This window comes from Acanthochromis polyacanthus, chromosome 5 (assembly GCF_021347895.1).
Source record: "Acanthochromis polyacanthus isolate Apoly-LR-REF ecotype Palm Island chromosome 5, KAUST_Apoly_ChrSc, whole genome shotgun sequence".
Classification (NCBI taxonomy): domain Eukaryota; kingdom Metazoa; phylum Chordata; class Actinopteri; family Pomacentridae; genus Acanthochromis; species Acanthochromis polyacanthus.
This window is the reverse complement of record NC_067117.1, coordinates 23,571,804-23,589,347: the sequence shown is the minus strand read 5'-3', so window position 1 is coordinate 23,589,347 and position 17,544 is coordinate 23,571,804. Positions and strand designations below refer to the sequence as shown.

At 41.2% G+C, this 17,544-nt stretch overlaps 1 protein-coding gene across 1 annotated transcript in view; it reads right to left on the bottom strand.

Annotated features, from left to right (window-relative positions):
- Positions 1-17,544, bottom strand: part of cdh4 (cadherin 4, type 1, R-cadherin (retinal)) — a 234,573-nt gene that overhangs the window by 140,675 nt on the left and 76,354 nt on the right. The window contains exon 3 of the mRNA XM_051948214.1: positions 2,571-2,594. Coding sequence (XP_051804174.1) covers positions 2,571-2,594 — 24 coding nt within the window. The remainder of the gene's footprint in view (positions 1-2,570; positions 2,595-17,544) is intronic.

Sequence of the window (17,544 nt, the reverse complement as noted above, 5' to 3'; positions counted from 1 at the left end):
CCCAGCAACATTCACTCTAAGCTGTTTCTACTGTGGTGTCACATGTCAATATTGTTTTAACTGCATACCTGTTAAAGCTTGGGTAGGTAAGTTATTCGGCCTCACTGGAAGAAACAAATATTGCATGGTAATCTTTTAGCATATTGTTATACAAGTGGCCTGAGAGGAAACTAGACTCCTGGGCCATTTTAGCTTGACAGTCTTTGCTTGTTTGAAGCATCTACTCATGTTGTGAGAGGGAGAGGGGAGGAGAGCTGTGTATATTAAAATTCTGGCTTTTTTTCTCCAGCCTTTTATGAATTTCTGCCTACTTCAGCTTTAAACAACTGGCTGTTTGCATGTCACTCACAGCATGCTCCTTTAAAGGAGGCTGTTATGAGCTTCCGAGGGAGCACTGCATCATGGCGGTGTATGTAATTCATTTAAGTAAAACATCCTATGAGACAATTTTCTTATTGCTATTGACAGTGCCTGTCGCCGGTACAAATCATTTAATCAGTCAGGTCTACTGTGAAGAGATACAGCCTTGTTAATTTGACAGAAAAAAAAGATTTATATGGTATACGAGATGTTAAGTTGTACTCTCTTCTATAAATGGCTAATGCCTTGAGCAGAAAACAACTGACAACTAGCAGGGATGAGATAAAAATCTGTGGTCAGAATATATTCAAGGCAAATGCAAGTGCACCGTGAAGCCAGAGTTAAGGTGGTTTCCAGTGCAGTTGATGGGGTTGAACAATTTGCACGGCTGGCAGAAAAACCATAATCAATCTGGAGATTATAGATAAGGGCACTAAAACCAGCCAAGCACAGCGTTTTCTCTTATCGCAATTACACCTTGCCCTCCTGCCGCAGGTACAGCCAATTAAGCTGGGAGAGGATGCGCCAGCAGCCACTTCATGTTGAGGAGGCCTATCAGACGACTCCAAACACACCCCATCACTGCTGAGGGAGCAGAGAGAGCTTGTTACGCCAAGGAAGACACAAGGAAGAAGCCAAACGTACGTACGCATGGCTGCGCACTGCAGGTATACAGTGTATTGTATGTTTATGTTCTTAAAATGACATAAAATTTGAATAGCATCAAGCATTTTCTCAAGTATGCTCTAGTGAATTAGAAGCATTCTACCTGAATGCTTCCTACTGACTGCCTACTTAAAGGCACCAAGGGCAAACAGACCTTGCACCGACACTGCCTCGTCTCATCCTCTCATCTGCTTTTTAATCCATTCCTCCCTTCTTTTTCTCTGTCTTTCACTGTGGAATATCATTCACATTACCCAACTACTCCGCAGCACAAAAAAGGAAAGTACGTGTGAAGGAGGGGAAGAGAGAACTCATGCATGTGTTTTAATGTGAGAGCGGCAGGGCGTTTAGAAAAGGCAGAGACGAGGTCAAAATCAAGGATAACACTCCCAATGAAAACAAATCTTTGCTGATTGTGACTTCTTACTCCCTGCTTTGGGTTCAAGCCTAGCCAGATTGAAGAAAAAAAGCACCACACTGTTGCTAGCTTGGCAATGAAAAATTGATCACACAGACTTTTCAGAGCAGGTATCATCATCTCCGCCAGCAAACGGAGGTTAACCAGGCACATGAACATAAACCTCTGGAGCTTGATCCGAACCACAACTTTATACTCCTCTTTCCCTCTGCCACTTTGAGGTTTCAAACACCAGACACACAGCACGGGGCGTTTTGTCTACGCCGTGTGACGCCACCACACCAATTTGGCTCCAAAGTTTCGCCCCAAAGCATCATCCTCCATGGGGCGGAGAGCAAGTTCAGCAGGATCGCTTTCTGTGTCATCTGCACTATGCTGATACACTGACGGTGACATAAGTAGTATAAGCAAACAAAAGCAGTGTTGTAGAGGAAGAGTGGCTGACATTTAAACTATCGAAAAACAGATGTCTGACTAAACACACACACGCACACACACATGCAAAATAAAGATATAAACAAAGCCAGTGCTGCAGACGGACTCTCTCTTTCAACCTGTTTGATGGAGCGATTAAAGTGTTCCTCTAAGCACAGAAAGCCATTAATAACAGCACAACAGACAGAAGTCAATTTCAAAATAAAATGAGAGACTGCTACAGCGGGGGAATCCATCTACTCTCTATTACGCTACATGGGGATGTGTTCCACTAAAGCTGGAAAGAAAAAGCGCAAAAAAAAGATACTCCTTATCAGCTCCTTATTGAATACTATTGGAGTCAAAAGGGGGTAAATTGATGAAGTAGGTCGAGGCAAAAAGCGTGCAGGGAAAATATGCTGAATTCAAATTCTGATTGGCCACATGGGTGTGTGGATGCTGCTTTCATAATTGACTTCGCTTGATGTTTCTCTCCTCATTTCAACATTTGCTGTGACATGCAATGTGATGGGGAGGAAAATAGCTTCCTGGTGATGCAAATGATGTTTGCGGCTCGGCTCTCCCCCACTGAGACGAACGTGTGAGAACGGTTCCTTCCACATCAAGACAAACAGCCAGTGCGCTGCTGACGCTGGCGGAGTCCACGCACAGATGGCTTTAAATCAAGGCAGTGTGCGGCGGCGGTACTTACCACGTTCGCTGGACAGGGTGGTATCTGTCAACCGAGAGAAGAAGAGGAGAGAGGGGGAGAAAAAGGGGCAAAAAGGGGAGAAAAGTGAAGAAGATGATGATTAGAACGTAATAGGTTTCAGTAAAAGTGGCACTGCAATACGAAAGTCACCGTTAAGCAGGAGAACAAAACAGATCAATTTCTAAGGATTAATGGATAGTCACATGCAATAGCCGGACAGTGACTTATACAGAACGTGAGGATGCTATTGGAGAAAATTTGCTGTCACAACTGCCTAGTCGCTCACATTTGTCTCCGTCTATTATCCAGGCAGCACCATTTAACCAGAATACAGTTTGTTTTCTCTCTTATACTTCTTGTCATTGCCTCAAGCAGTGGGATTCATCATTATCTTCAAACACTTGATGTGATGTCTATATTGCTCTTGTGCTCGTTCAATGAAACACAGGAGAATTGCGGGATATTGCATATGCACATTGCACACACTTATGTGCATCGTCGTGGGCGACATTTATTCAGACCTTGGCACCACAGCTGGGTGACAGAGAGAGAAGAGGCAGCCGTGGAGGCTCTTGACGTCTTTCCCTCGGTTGCCTGCCCTTCTCGTGTCCTCTAGCGGAGTTGCTTAGCGAGATTTGATCAGAAGCAATCTCCATGGCACAGCTTTGCATTTATTGCTTACATTTTTTAATCTAGAAAGCCTTAGAGCTGACAAAAACACGAGAAAATACCAACTCTGGTCAGATTTATTCGGTTGCTGAACTCTAGGTTTCATCCTACTCCATCACGAATCCTGTTATTAAAAATTTTAAATAAAAAGCATTGAGGAAGGTGTGCTCTCTAAGAAGTAGTTTTACTTTCAGAACATAATAATAAGGGTGAATTTTAGTCATTTAACACGAGATGCTGGAGAGGATCCAATTTTCCGAGTTTATGGCCACACTGCTGCTGCTATTGAGACTGAAATGGATGAATCTTTAGTTATCTCTGACTTTAACTAGTTCATGGCTTTGATTTAAACGCCTCGGCACCTATTGAATGGGTTACCACGACATCTGATGCATATATTTAAATTCCCCTGAGGATGATCTGTAATAACTTCTTTTACTTGCAAAGCTTATGACACTAATGACATGTGTGATGTGCGGTAAGATGAAACACTTCCTCCAACGATGACACCAAATGAAATGGGAACATGCAACATATAGGATGTGGGAAAAAGCTTCATATTCATATTCATCATGTCACATCACCTCTGGAAACCTGCCATGAAGAGTTACTCACAGTTAGGCTTAACCAGCTGTTGGAAGGAGCTTTGCTTAATGTCTGCCTTTGTTAAATGAGTCACATTTTGTGCATTTTTTGGCTTCAAATTTTGAAATAAACTTGAAAATGAGCTAAACAATACATGCAACTCAAGCATATGGGATAAAATCTATACTTTTGTACTTCATTTACCAGACTCTTCCACTGCTCAGTTATCAGTTAGTTTGTTTTACTGTTCCGTTCAGTGGAAGTTGGTCTGAAGTGGAGTTTTTGCTAAATTATTAAAATTTTAATCTAAAATGCATTCCCCAATTGAATAAAAGTCTTTACCAAACGGATTAAGTTCCACAGATTTCTCTTTAAACATTCTTTATATTTCAGCATGTATTTCCATTTTCTCACTTTTCCAGTGTGGTTCCGATACACACTTGTGAGATCAATGACAGCTTCTGGCCTTTTTGCATGAAGCCGCTATGATCAAAATGCAAAGATTCCCACTCATGTCTTACCACAAATCCATTCAAGTTTATCTTAAAATCTCTGCAACTTTTTTGAGTTGTTTACAAAAAACAAACAAATCACTATCTAAATGAGTTTTCCTTGTAGACAGTCTGACTGTCTCCATTCCCCTTCTCCGTGTAGAAAGGCACCCCCACTCCATCCCAACACAACTTTGCTTCGCACATGTTCAATTATTCATCTCCCTCTGTCAAGAATTCAGCCTTGCTAGCACTTGCCAGTATCCCCCACAAATTGGCAGGCAGGCTCATATTTGGCATATGGTGCAGAGCAGTGCTGCTTTTCCTTCCCCTCTTCAGCTGGCATGCTAACACTCCCGAGGAGCGCAGAAACACACACACATGCACAGTCACAAATATACCAATGATGCACCATGTCTGTCAGGTTTGAAGAAACCCCCACCACCACCACCACCCTCCCCCATTGGGCTGCTGGGCATTTGCCTACAACCTCTTTGCAACAGGTTGAAAGGGTTTTTTTTTTCCAGCAACAGCACAATAGCACTGTACAAACTGTGACAGCCAAACCATCCACAGTCAGCTGCTCAAAATACCTCAGAAACGTCTAGTTTCTTTCTGGTGACTTCGGTATGTTTTCTATCAGTGGCCTTGCTCACTTACATAAGCGTTTGTTATTAGATCTTTTTTCAGGGTTAAACTGGATGGTGGGTTACTGAGGTCATCAAACTGTGCACCTTGAAGACACAACACGGTTAACAGGACAGCGCAGCAGATATCAATCAATCACTGCATTCACAGCCAGACTGTCCTGAGAGAAGCTCTAACCAGGTAGATCAACTCAAATTCCTTTGGAGAATTAAGCACCTCAGTGTTATCCATGCAGGCTTTGTGGAGGAGGAATACTATTTGACATCTCATGGGGGAAATACCACTAGTATACACACGTGGACAAAATTGTTGGTACCCCTCAGTTAAAGAAGGAAAAACCCACAATTCTCACTGAAATCACTTGAAACTCACAAAAGTAACAATAAATAAAAATTTATTGAAAATTAAATAATCAAAATCAGCCATCACTTTTGAATTGTTGATTAACATAATTATTTAAAAAAACAAACTAATGAAATTGGGCTGGACAAAAATGATGGTACCCATAACTTAATATTTTGTTGCACAACCTTTTGGCAATCACTGCAATTAAACGATTTCTGTATTTGTCAATGAGCGTTCTGCAGCTGTCAACAGGTATTTTGGCCCACTCCTCATGAGCAAACAGCTCCAGTTGTCTCAGGTTTGGTGGGTGTCTTCTCCAAATGGCATGTTTCAGCTCCTTCCACATATGTTCAATGGGATTCAGATCTGGGCTCATAGAAGGCCACTTTAGAATAGTCCAACGCTTTTCTCTCAGCCATTCTTGGGTGTTTTTGGCTGTGTGTTTTGGATCGTTGTCCCGTTGGAAGACCCATGACCTGCGACTGAGACCAAGCTTTCTGACACTAGGCAGCACATTTCTCTCCAGAATGCCTTGATAGTCTTCAGATTTCATCGTACTTTGCACACTTTCAAGACACCCTGTGCCAGATGCAGCAAAGCAGCCCCAAAACATTACTGAGCCTCCTCCATGTTTCACCGTAGGGACAGTGTTCTTTTCTTCGTATGCTTGGTTTTTCAGTCTACGAACATAGAGTTGATGTGCCTTACCAAAAAGCTCCAGTTTGGTCTCATCTGTCCAAAGGACATTCTCCCAGAAGCTTTGTGGCTTGTCAACATGCATTTTTGCAAATTCCAGTCTGGCTTTTTTATGAGTTTTTTTCAGCAGTGGTGTCCTCCTTGGTCGTCTCCCATGAAGTCCACTTTGGCTCAAACAACGACAAATGGTGCGATCTGACACTGATGTACCTTGGCCTTGGAGTTCACCTTTAATTTCTTTGGAGGTTGCTCTGGGCTCTTTGGATACAATTCCAACGATCCGTCTCTTCAATTTGTCATCAATTTTCCTCTTGCGGCCACGTCCAGGGAGGTTGGCTACTGTCCCGTGGGTCTTGAACTTCTGAATAATATGAGCCACTGTTGTCACAGGAACTTCGAGCTGTTTAGAGATGGTCTTATAGCCTTTACCTTTAAGATGTTTGTCTATAATTTTTTTTCGGATGTCCTGGGACAATTCTCTCCTTCGCTTTCTGTTGTCCATGTTCAGTGTGGTACACACCTTTTCACCAAACAGCAGGGTGACTACTTGTCTCCCTTTAAATAGGCAGACTGACTGATTATGAGTTTGGAAACACCTGTGATGTCAATTAAATGACACACCTGAGTTAATCATGTCACTCTGGTCAAATAGTTTTCAATCTTTTATAGAGGTACCATCATTTTTGTCCAGGCCTGTTTCATTAGTTTGTTTTTTTTAAATAATTATGTTAATCAACAATTCAAAAGTAATGGCTGTTTTTGATGATTTAATTTTCAATAAATTTTCATTTATTGTTACTTTTGTGAGTTTCAAGTGATTTCAGTGAGAATTGTGGGTTTTTCCTTCTTTAACTGAGGGGTACCAACAATTTTGTCCACGTGTGTATGTAGATTTTCATTATTGGACATCAGACAATCAAAACTAACAATAACAGATTAAAATCATCTTCTTCCCACAGGCTGCTAATTGCCCCAAGAAAAAAAGTCAAGAAAAGACTGAAGACAATGGCACATCCTGCACTACCCTGCAATAACTGCTCATTTATTTCACTAGATACAATGTAATCCTGCTGCCACACAGTGCAGTCTTACCTTTTTTCTTGTTTATACTTTTGAATTCAATTTTATCTTTATTCTATTTTTTGTAATGGCTTTGTGCTCTTTTCTTGCGTCATGCTGCTAATTCAAAGAGCTGCTAAACTGCCTTTTGTTGTTGTTCAGCAATGTCAAAGAAGATATATTCTGTATATTCTATTCTATTCTAGGCTTTTTGAAAATGTCTGAATTCTATTCAGCTGCTTCTGTTTCTTGGTCATGTACTGTCATTGCGCTTTTACTGTTCCTGTGCTTTTTCTTCCACATAAAGCCACCATGTCTCCAGTGGAAAACGGCAGAGAAACGTAGCCTGTGTGCATGCGTTATTTTTAACATCTCACTCTACGGCCTGCTTAGTTTGTGCATTTACCTGGTTAAGAGCACACTACCCTGCTCCGCATGCTAACTTACACCAGCTGCAACACAATCTTTGATATAATCGCAGTGAATCACAAATATATCAGGAGGAGGTGGAGGTGTCAGCTAATTAGCACTCGCTGTGCCAGCTGACTGCTGACTTGCATCAATAAGCTTGATGTTTTCACAGGTTTAAAATGTCAGACTGAACATCAAGACTAATGTAGTCAACTGTTAACTTCTGCCCGCTGGTGTTTTATTTTTAGATCTTTGTCTTTAAAAAGACTCTTTTTGTCACACACAATTACGTCCGACTGCCAGCAGCAACAATTAAATAAAGGCCTCACTATGGAGTGTGAAACAATTGGCAAAGTCAACCGCGAACACTCGTCAGTTTCACAATTTAAATTGTGTTTTGCCATCTCTGATAGTTAGCGAGTTCACTCCCTGAAGGCAGAAAACAAAGTGTTGTGCTATTGCCAGCTAAACTGATGGACAGAACATTTACCAGTGTTGTATGGCAGTTTTAATTTTCATGCTGACTTTAACAGGCTACTGTGACAGATAGATAAATACCATGTAAAGCCTTAAACATACTTTAATGCTCTCACCGGCATGCGGTCCACCTTGGTGACGACTTTGTGCCAATAGCGTCGTGTTTCCCCTCAAGTGAAATAGATTGAAAATTCTTATCCACATTCCACATTCTTGTCTAGTCCACATTCATTTTCTTTCTTTTAAATTCATCTAAGACATTCTGACTGGTTCTTTATGAAGTCGACGGCTGCTGTGAAAAGCGATGGTCAAAGCAAGTGATGATGCAGACTCCCACCTATTCCAAACTCACCCTAAAGGTCACCGTTACTCATTTCCTTCATCAAAGACATGAAGAAAACATTTTGAGGTTTCATTAAGGCAGCATTGGAAGTCTGATAACCTTCCTCTCTGCACTCGTCCAGAGATGTGGAGCTGTTACGGTTAACATGTCAGGTGCTTCTACCTTACATTCACACATTCATACTGACAAACACACACACACACACACACACACACACACACACACACATATATAAGGTTTTTCAAAAAGCTGTAAGCCTTGAAGACATGCACTAACACATGCTGAAAGACAGTCAAAGTGTTCAACACATCTAAACAATGTGCAAACTCACTCACACATCGTGTCTCCCGCCATCTGAACGAGTGTGGATTGATGCGAGCGCGTCTGTTTGCATGCAGATGCGTCCTCATGCCAAATCTTCTTGTTGCCCTTGTGATGACTAATAACCACTGAGCATTTTCAGCTAATAAATAATACATTTAAGAGTCTAATCAAATTGAACAAATGAGTATGTCTAGAAAACTATTAATCAGAGCGCAAACGTGTATTTACAAATATGACACTGGCACAAACAATCAATTATTCATAAAGTGAACGCTGGGTAAGTGGGCTTCTTCCCGGGTGAGATGCTGCCATAATTGGAGTGGGACTACAGGAGTGCTGGCTGGTGTGTGTGTGTGTGTGTGTGTGTGTGTGTGTGTGTGTGTGTGTGTGTGTGTGTGTGTGTGTGTGTGTGTGTGTGTGTGTGTGTGTGTGTGTGTGTGTGTGTGTGTGTGTGTGTATGTGAGTATAGATGTGGGAACACGTGTGCCTGTGTGCCAACACGTACAGACACACAAACACTTCTCCCCGTACGCCAAAGTTCCCCCAAACACGACAAGAGCAGGCAGAGTCGGCTCATTACTGCCTAATGAGTTGTCTGATTAGTGCTGAATATAAAAGCCTTATTGTCAAACGCTGTATGTTTATTTTGATTAATTATTGCACTGAAGTGACTGAATGGAAGCACAACGACATGGAGCATTAACGTTTTGTGGTAATAGGGCCCTTGTGGAGAGTGCAATCGTATATTCAACCCTCAATGCTACACATAATGCACGGCCACTGTCGAAAGAGGTTATTGTAGACTAACAGATACGTAGCGCTGTACTGCATTCACTGCTTCCATGCGACCCAGCCTTCAAGTCTGACTCTGCAAACGCAAAGACCCAGTAATAATAAGAAGCCTCTCTCTGGACAGGTGGCCGACACCTCAGAGGGCTAGTCGCATGCATTTGTGCTCCACATTTGTTCACAAAATAATGAGAAAATTACTATAATAAACAATCTGACAAATGCCACTTGTTCTACTAGATGTACACACGTGGACAAAATTGTTGGTACCCCTCAGTTAAAGAAGGAAAAACCCACAATTCTCACTGAAATCACTTGAAACTCACAAAAGTAACAATAAATGAAAATTTATTGAAAATTAAATCATCAAAAACAGCCATTACTTTTGAATTGTTGATTAACATAATTATTTAAAAAAAACAAACTAATGAAACAGGCCTGGACAAAAATGATGGTACCTCTATAAAAGATTGAAAACTATTTGACCAGAGTGACATGATTAACTCAGGTGTGTCATTTAATTGACATCACAGGTGTTTCCAAACTCATAATCAGTCAGTCTGCCTATTTAAAGGGAGACAAGTAGTCACCCTGCTGTTTGGTGAAAAGGTGTGTACCACACTGAACATGGACAACAGAAAGCGAAGGAGAGAATTGTCCCAGGACATCCGAAAAAAAATTATAGACAAACATCTTAAAGGTAAAGGCTATAAGACCATCTCTAAACAGCTTGAAGTTCCTGTGACAACAGTGGCTCATATTATTCAGAAGTTCAAGACCCACGGGACAGTAGCCAACCTCCCTGGACGTGGCCGCAAGAGGAAAATTGATGACAAATTGAAGAGACGGATCGTTGGAATTGTATCCAAAGAGCCCAGAGCAACCTCCAAAGAAATTAAAGGTGAACTCCAAGGCCAAGGTACATCAGTGTCAGATCGCACCATTCGTCGTTGTTTGAGCCAAAGTGGACTTCATGGGAGACGACCAAGGAGGACACCACTGCTGAAAAAAACTCATAAAAAAGCCAGACTGGAATTTGCAAAAATGCATGTTGACAAGCCACAAAGCTTCTGGGAGAATGTCCTTTGGACAGATGAGACCAAACTGGAGCTTTTTGGTAAGGCACATCAACTCTATGTTCGTAGACTCAAAAACCAAGCATACGAAGAAAAGAACACTGTCCCTACGGTGAAACATGGAGGAGGCTCAGTAATGTTTTGGGGCTGCTTTGCTGCATCTGGCACAGGGTGTCTTGAAAGTGTGCAAAGTACGATGAAATCTGAAGACTATCAAGGCATTCTGGAGAGAAATGTGCTGCCTAGTGTCAGAAAGCTTGGTCTCAGTCGCAGGTCATGGGTCTTCCAACGGGACAACGATCCAAAACACACAGCCAAAAACACCCAAGAATGGCTGAGAGAAAAGCGTTGGACTATTCTAAAGTGGCCTTCTATGAGCCCAGATCTGAATCCCATTGAACATATGTGGAAGGAGCTGAAACATGCCATTTGGAGAAGACACCCATCAAACCTGAGACAACTGGAGCTGTTTGCTCATGAGGAGTGGGCCAAAATACCTGTTGACAGCTGCAGAACGCTCATTGACAAATACAGAAATCGTTTAATTGCAGTGATTGCCTCAAAAGGTTGTGCAACAAAATATTAAGTTATGGGTACCATCATTTTTGTCCAGCCCTATTTCATTAGTTTGTTTTTTTAAATAATTATGTTAATCAACAATTCAAAAGTGATGGCTGATTTTGATTATTTAATTTTCAATAAATTTTTATTTATTGTTACTTTTGTGAGTTTCAAGTGATTTCAGTGAGAATTGTGGGTTTTTCCTTCTTTAACTGAGGGGTACCAACAATTTTGTCCACGTGTGTATGTGCATGTGTGCGAGATTAGCATGTTTGTATCCTTGATTGGAAGCTGCACAAATCAATATTTGTAATTATGAATAAAAACAAGTTGGTAGTGACCTCCCTACAAAGAATCACTTCTTGGAACTGCTTCATAGAACCTTTAGTCGACCTACAGCTGACTGTTCTGGTTGTGCGGGCCACAAAATTCTTGTTTTTGTTCCCTTTTTTGTGCTGTCATCATTTGAGCAGCAGGTTTTGGCAAAAGAAAATCTTAAACAAACCCAAATGCTCACTACCTGTCCAGCACACAGACAAGCAAAGTTAACAAATACAATCATCAGACAGAAATAAACATGACGTGAAGCTATTGCTGATATTGCTCTGTCTGTTGGATGCTTGCTCACATCTTCACCATGTCAATTTCTTAGGGCACTGTTTAAAAGAAGTTTTAAGTAAATGTTTATTCACATTATTGGCAAAATACATGAAAAACTAATATCTCATTTAATATGGTTGCTTTTAAGCATAATACATCATTATATACAATTACATTATTTGATAAATATTAGGGGTGTAGCGAAATTTCGTGGCATGAAATTTCGCAAAATAAAAAATGACAAAATAAAAAACAAGAAGGGGCGCCGCGCACCACTGAGATTGATGATTTTTGACCCTCCTCGCCTACCGTAGCAAAACACTCGCTTCAAACGGAGGAAGACGAGGTTGAGGAATTAGCTGACGCTACTTCGTCAAATAAATCGTTTGTGTGGACCTATTTTGGGTACCCATGTAAACGACGAGAGAACGGTGAGAAGATTGCGGATAAAACAAAAACCGTGTGCAAAATATGCCGCTACAGTTCGCCATGTATTGCGGCGAGTACAATTAGCTCACAGTTCAGACATTTATAGGTCTAGACTGCAGCTCCTAGGACTGCTATTTGTTTTCCTTTTCTTTCAAGAATGTAGTTATCCTGATTGTTACAACAACAAAGGACTTTATTATTGATATTTTATGTTTGTATTTGCACTGTAGTCTAAATAAGGAAAAAAAAACTACAATTTAGTTTTTTCAAAGAGCATTTATTTTGTACTGATGCAGCATCATTTTTTGCATGTCTGCATAAGGAAGAAAATAAAGAAAATGAGATTTTTGCATAACTTCCTACTGTTGGGGATTTTCTTTAATCTTTATTTCATATCGTGAGTATTTCGTATCGTGTTGACCATTTCATTCCCCCCCATAAATACCGTTGACAAGTTCACATAAATAGCATTTTAATAGCACCGCTAGTTGAAGATGGAGCTACTTTCAGCTGCTCCACATATTGTTGGGGTGAATAATCTCCAGCAGTTAATCTTATTTACTGAGTGTTCATGTGCTTTTTTGGGGGAAAATGTTAATATTCAGTGTAATAAATAACTCTGAATGTTAAATTTAGAAAAAAAAGTGAGATTTGTCCCTTTGAACTGTACTTGGGTAGACATTACAACAACATTAAGTGATAATACTGTAGGAAACTACGTCATTTAGAGTTGCTCTTTTTGCCACTGCTACTGGGAATGTGATAGTTGCCAAAGCTTCAAGTGCTGATTGTGAGAAAAAGGAAATATATTTTGTAAAGGTGGGAGCTGTGGAGCCTCAGACACAAAAACAAACTTGTCCTGCAGTGAGTCATGACTCTCTCTTGGCCGGCACGAAACCACATGTTGAGAGTTTAGACTGGCATTACAGATTAACAGAATGTTTGTGGAGTGCCATTGTTTGTGATTCAAACACGGAAATGCTTTTGGAGCTTTGGTGACCACGTCTATTTCCCTCTTATGATATTTGGCAGGCTGGCAATATCTGAGTGTACTCTGCTGCAGAATATGGGATGATTAATGATAGGAGCCAGCGTGCCAAGAGATATACGACTTTCTCTCCTGACAGCCCTGATGTAAATTAAAAGTGCCATTGTCAGCTTTGACTGCACTCTTCTGGTTCAAAAGAACTGCTTGATTGCGAAAGTTTAGTGCAGTTCACATTCATGCAGTTAATATGAAATCACCGACAAACGGTGCGTGAAAACACGGCTGAAGCAGAAACCTTTTCAGTGCTTCTTCTTTAATGTGCAGATCTTAACATGTAGATTTTTATTGAGCCACTGGTCAAATGTAAGTACAGAAACAGATGAATGCCAGAATCACATTAACGCTAGAATATTTGATTCTGCTTGTGAATAAGTCCTATTCTCTCCCATAATCTGTCTCTTTCTCTCTCTCTCTGCAACCCGCACGTCCGTGAGCAGAATGCTATCGATATCGTCAGAGCAAGGACTGTATTGCTTGGCCTGTTGCTCTGTACACGCTTTAAATCAGAGGTAATGGGGTACTTTTGGAGACTGCTGTTTCACACACCCAACTGCCAATACACTGTAATCACTAAAGGCCCCTTTTCTTTGGAGATAAGCATTGCTTACGTGCACTGCACTCAAAACTACAAGGCTGAACTAAGGGACGTATGGATGTTAAGTTAGCAAACTGAACTTTCTGATTTAATACGCCCTGACGACACCTCCCTAGTTACAGACAAACACCGAGTCTGGGTGTGATTTCGACCTGGAAAAAACATCTAGCAAACATCCACACATCGCTGACGATTTGTCTGCACAAATCTTTTCATCTGCCATATCGTCTGCAAGAAAAAGCACAAAAGAGAATGACAAGTTGATTTGTTTTTCTCCAGAGATGCTAAATGTTCTCCACCAGAGATCCTGTCAGGAGCTCATCCACTAAGTCACCCACTTAAGTATGAGTTAAGACACAAGGCTGGACTGTCTCAAACAAAGGTGTCAATCCTGACAAAAGCCTTGACAACATGCAAATGCAAGACAATCAAACGTGGTGGTTACTTGGTAGTTTTTCTGACTATGACATGTAAACCAGAGATGTGAGGAGTTAGTTAACACAGTCAGTGTTTGGTCTGCTATTCAGAATACATTCTTTGCTTTTCTGTTTCACTTTCAAAAACTGTCAATTGCAACAGCTTGTATTCAGGAAAACAAAATACAGTAACTCAATAAAATCAATACTGGGAACACTAACAAGATTTAAAAAAATGCATTTCTGCCTTTATTCATCCTTCACATACTGCAATTATCATGAAACAGCAAATGGGGAAGAATACTTTTTCGAGTTTTTACATATCCTATTTTTGAGAAATGTACAACCTCATAACCCGGTGAAATTTTCTACTTTCCCTGCATTTAATGAACAGACAGTTTCAAAGGCACTGCGTCTGTCCTCTCATTTCTCTTTACAAGGTCAAGTCACTACACAATAATTGTCCAAGTGAGCCCCAGAGCAGAGTGTCTACAATAATGTATGCTGCACGTCGTTACACCCTAAATATCAAATGGATGCGGCTTATACCAAGCTATTTGTACTTTCTCTCAGCTAACAATAAAACACTTTCCCCGGAGGATAAAGGCATTTAATGGGGTGACTCAACCTTAATGTTAACGCACTGTAGGTAGCAACCGATTAATTGTTGTAGCCCAGTGGGTGGTTTCAATTTTGCATGTAAACATCTCGTGTGTAAGGACATTTGGCATTTGTGGGTGCACACTGGCATGCATTTATTTTCTGCACTCAATGTGTACATATTTGTCAGGTCAAAGCCAGCAATTTCAGCTCCCGCCTGATGATTAAATCCAAATGAATATGCATGTGCAACGCTCATAAATACCGAACCGCCATGAATCACAATGCGTAAGTCGCAGTATTTCCTCTGAATGCAGCCTCCCAACACGTGGAGGCGGACACAGCGGCGAAAAACAAAAAAAAGGTGGAGAGGGGAGGTGGGCGGTGGTTCCCTGCCGTGATGAACTGGTGCTGACACAGCCAGATGTTTAGTTAAAATGCAGAGCTCCGATGTGGGATGGAGGGAGGAGTTGATATGCGCTTCGGGGGCTTTAGGCAGCCAAGTGCTCTCCTGTAGCCGCCTTGTATCTCTGTAGGCACAGAGCGTGTATGCTTTATCTCCAATGATTTGCATTCAGTTGAGTGTGCACATTTATGTGCATGTGTGTGTGTGTGTGCAATCACCTGCCAATTCAGAGTAATTGTAAAGATAATCAGTTGCATGTGCATGTCCGTGCATGTGAAGCGTGGTGCATTTGCCATATGTCTGAACCGAGGTCTCCTGTCGCAGTTTCCTCTTTGCACTGTGTCAAAGCTGGAGGGCAATAGACTGCACAGGCTCACACGGAGACAAACGCAGCGCAGGCACACACTTACACACACTGCTGACTCAATGCTTCCACTAGCATGCAAAGTCTGACGCTGCTGTTTGGTGGAGAGCAATACCCCGATGGCAGAGTTTCTGCAAATATAATGAAGTAAGAGGCGGCATTGAAGAAGCAATCAGCCACATTTTGTTGATGCGATCACATTACCAAGCGACGGCCTCAACAGCCTGTTGTCACCATCATCGCTACTATCATCATCTTCATCAGCATCGTCTCTGTTGTCGCTTCCTTGCTTGGCTCATTTGGGCCTGCTGTAGTACGCCATGTTGGAGCCAGTGACAGAATGACAACGGCATTAAGTGTGCTCTAAAATAACTTGCACTGAAAGCTGCAGAAAACCAGCAGGTGGCGAGTGATGGGCTATAGGACATGCAATTCTCACTTTACTTCTCCCTCTCATTTTCTATAGCTCTACTCTCGTCCCCCTGTCTTCCTCTATCGAAACTAATCTAATTTCCGAGTAGCCTGAATTAAATAAATGTCTGTCATTAAGACCAGTGAAGGATGGCGGAGGGCCTGGGGAGATCAAGAGTCGGGTAGGCTGGGGAGGACAGAAGGTGCTTAGTTACACCCTGTAGATCCACAGAGTCTGGCAGGAGATGATGAGAGTGAAAGAGAGACAGAGACACTGAGGCTACATCCACACTAACGCATTTTCTTTTTCAAACAGCATTTTAAGACAAAAACAACATCAGTCTAGACATGCTATTTGGCTTTCAGGTTTTTAAAACTCCTCCTGTCTGAAAATGCACATTACATGATTACATCCATGCACACCTCAATAAAAAGGAATCAGAGAGCTGTTTGCTTAGTTGTACTAAAGAAAATACTATGATGGAAGAAGAGCAATGGCAGGAAGTAAAACCAGGGATTTTGTGGAACTTTTATGCATTATCCATGTTAACTGCCGACAGTCAAGGCTGATGCCTTTGTTTTCTACCAGAAAAGGGTCATGTAATAGAAGCACGCAGGTTATTCATGATTAATCTATAAAGCAATTAACTGCTTTCATAATTTAAACAATTGAAAATATGTTACTGCTAAGGCAGAAAATTAGGAACATGCATGTCACAAAATGTACTCTTCTCCAGCTCTAGTGCCTGCTTGCTTCATCAGGTGGAGCCTCTTACTGATCAATGACATGGAAGACTGCAGCTCATTTGCTAAATACCGTGACAGTCACTCAGACTTTGGGCAGTTCTGTGTTTGCAAACACAACAACCATGAAAAAATAAATGTTCAATTCCAAATTGTTTAATAAAAGGTTTTGAGGTTTCTGTCTCAGTTTGTTGGGTTTGTATTTTGATTGTTGTGGATTGATGATGTGGTGTCTAGTGTTTGAGTAGCTGAAAGAATTGTGGTGGTTTAGTTTGCAACGGGCCACCATGACAGAGACTTCTGTAACGGTTATTGGCTCCCGGCAGTGTTCATGTGCAAGAAGTAAGCTCAGTTAGACCTACAGCTGCATAACATATATTCATATGAGAAACACTTGTCAAAGAGCTTTCTTTTTAATGTTTACTGCCCATTCTTGATGCTTTGGTAAAATTGTTAATATAATAGTCATGCCAAAAAGCATAACTGTAGAAGACTACTCCTCCAGAGTAAAACACAGTCCCATAATTTGGGGTCAGCAATATTTACAAAAGTCTCTGTTTTAGGTTAAACTTGGCATAAACAGAGAAAAACTTGCACGTTTACAACAAACACATGTAATGTGGACGCAGTGTAAAGAATCACCTTCACAGCCTCCATGTTGTTCTTTTCTCACATGTCCCTGCAACATGTTGTGCTTATTGGAAAAAATCTAAGAAAAAGAAAAAAATAAGCAAAAACAGGAGCTAATCTGTTATGATGAGGAGAAACTACACCTCTGCAGCAGCTAGGTAGTCTCTTTCTATTTTCTCTGTGTCAGCTTATCACCTCCCACTCCCCCCCCGACTCATCTCACTGCAACCCCACTTAACCATTAAGCCAACAAAGAG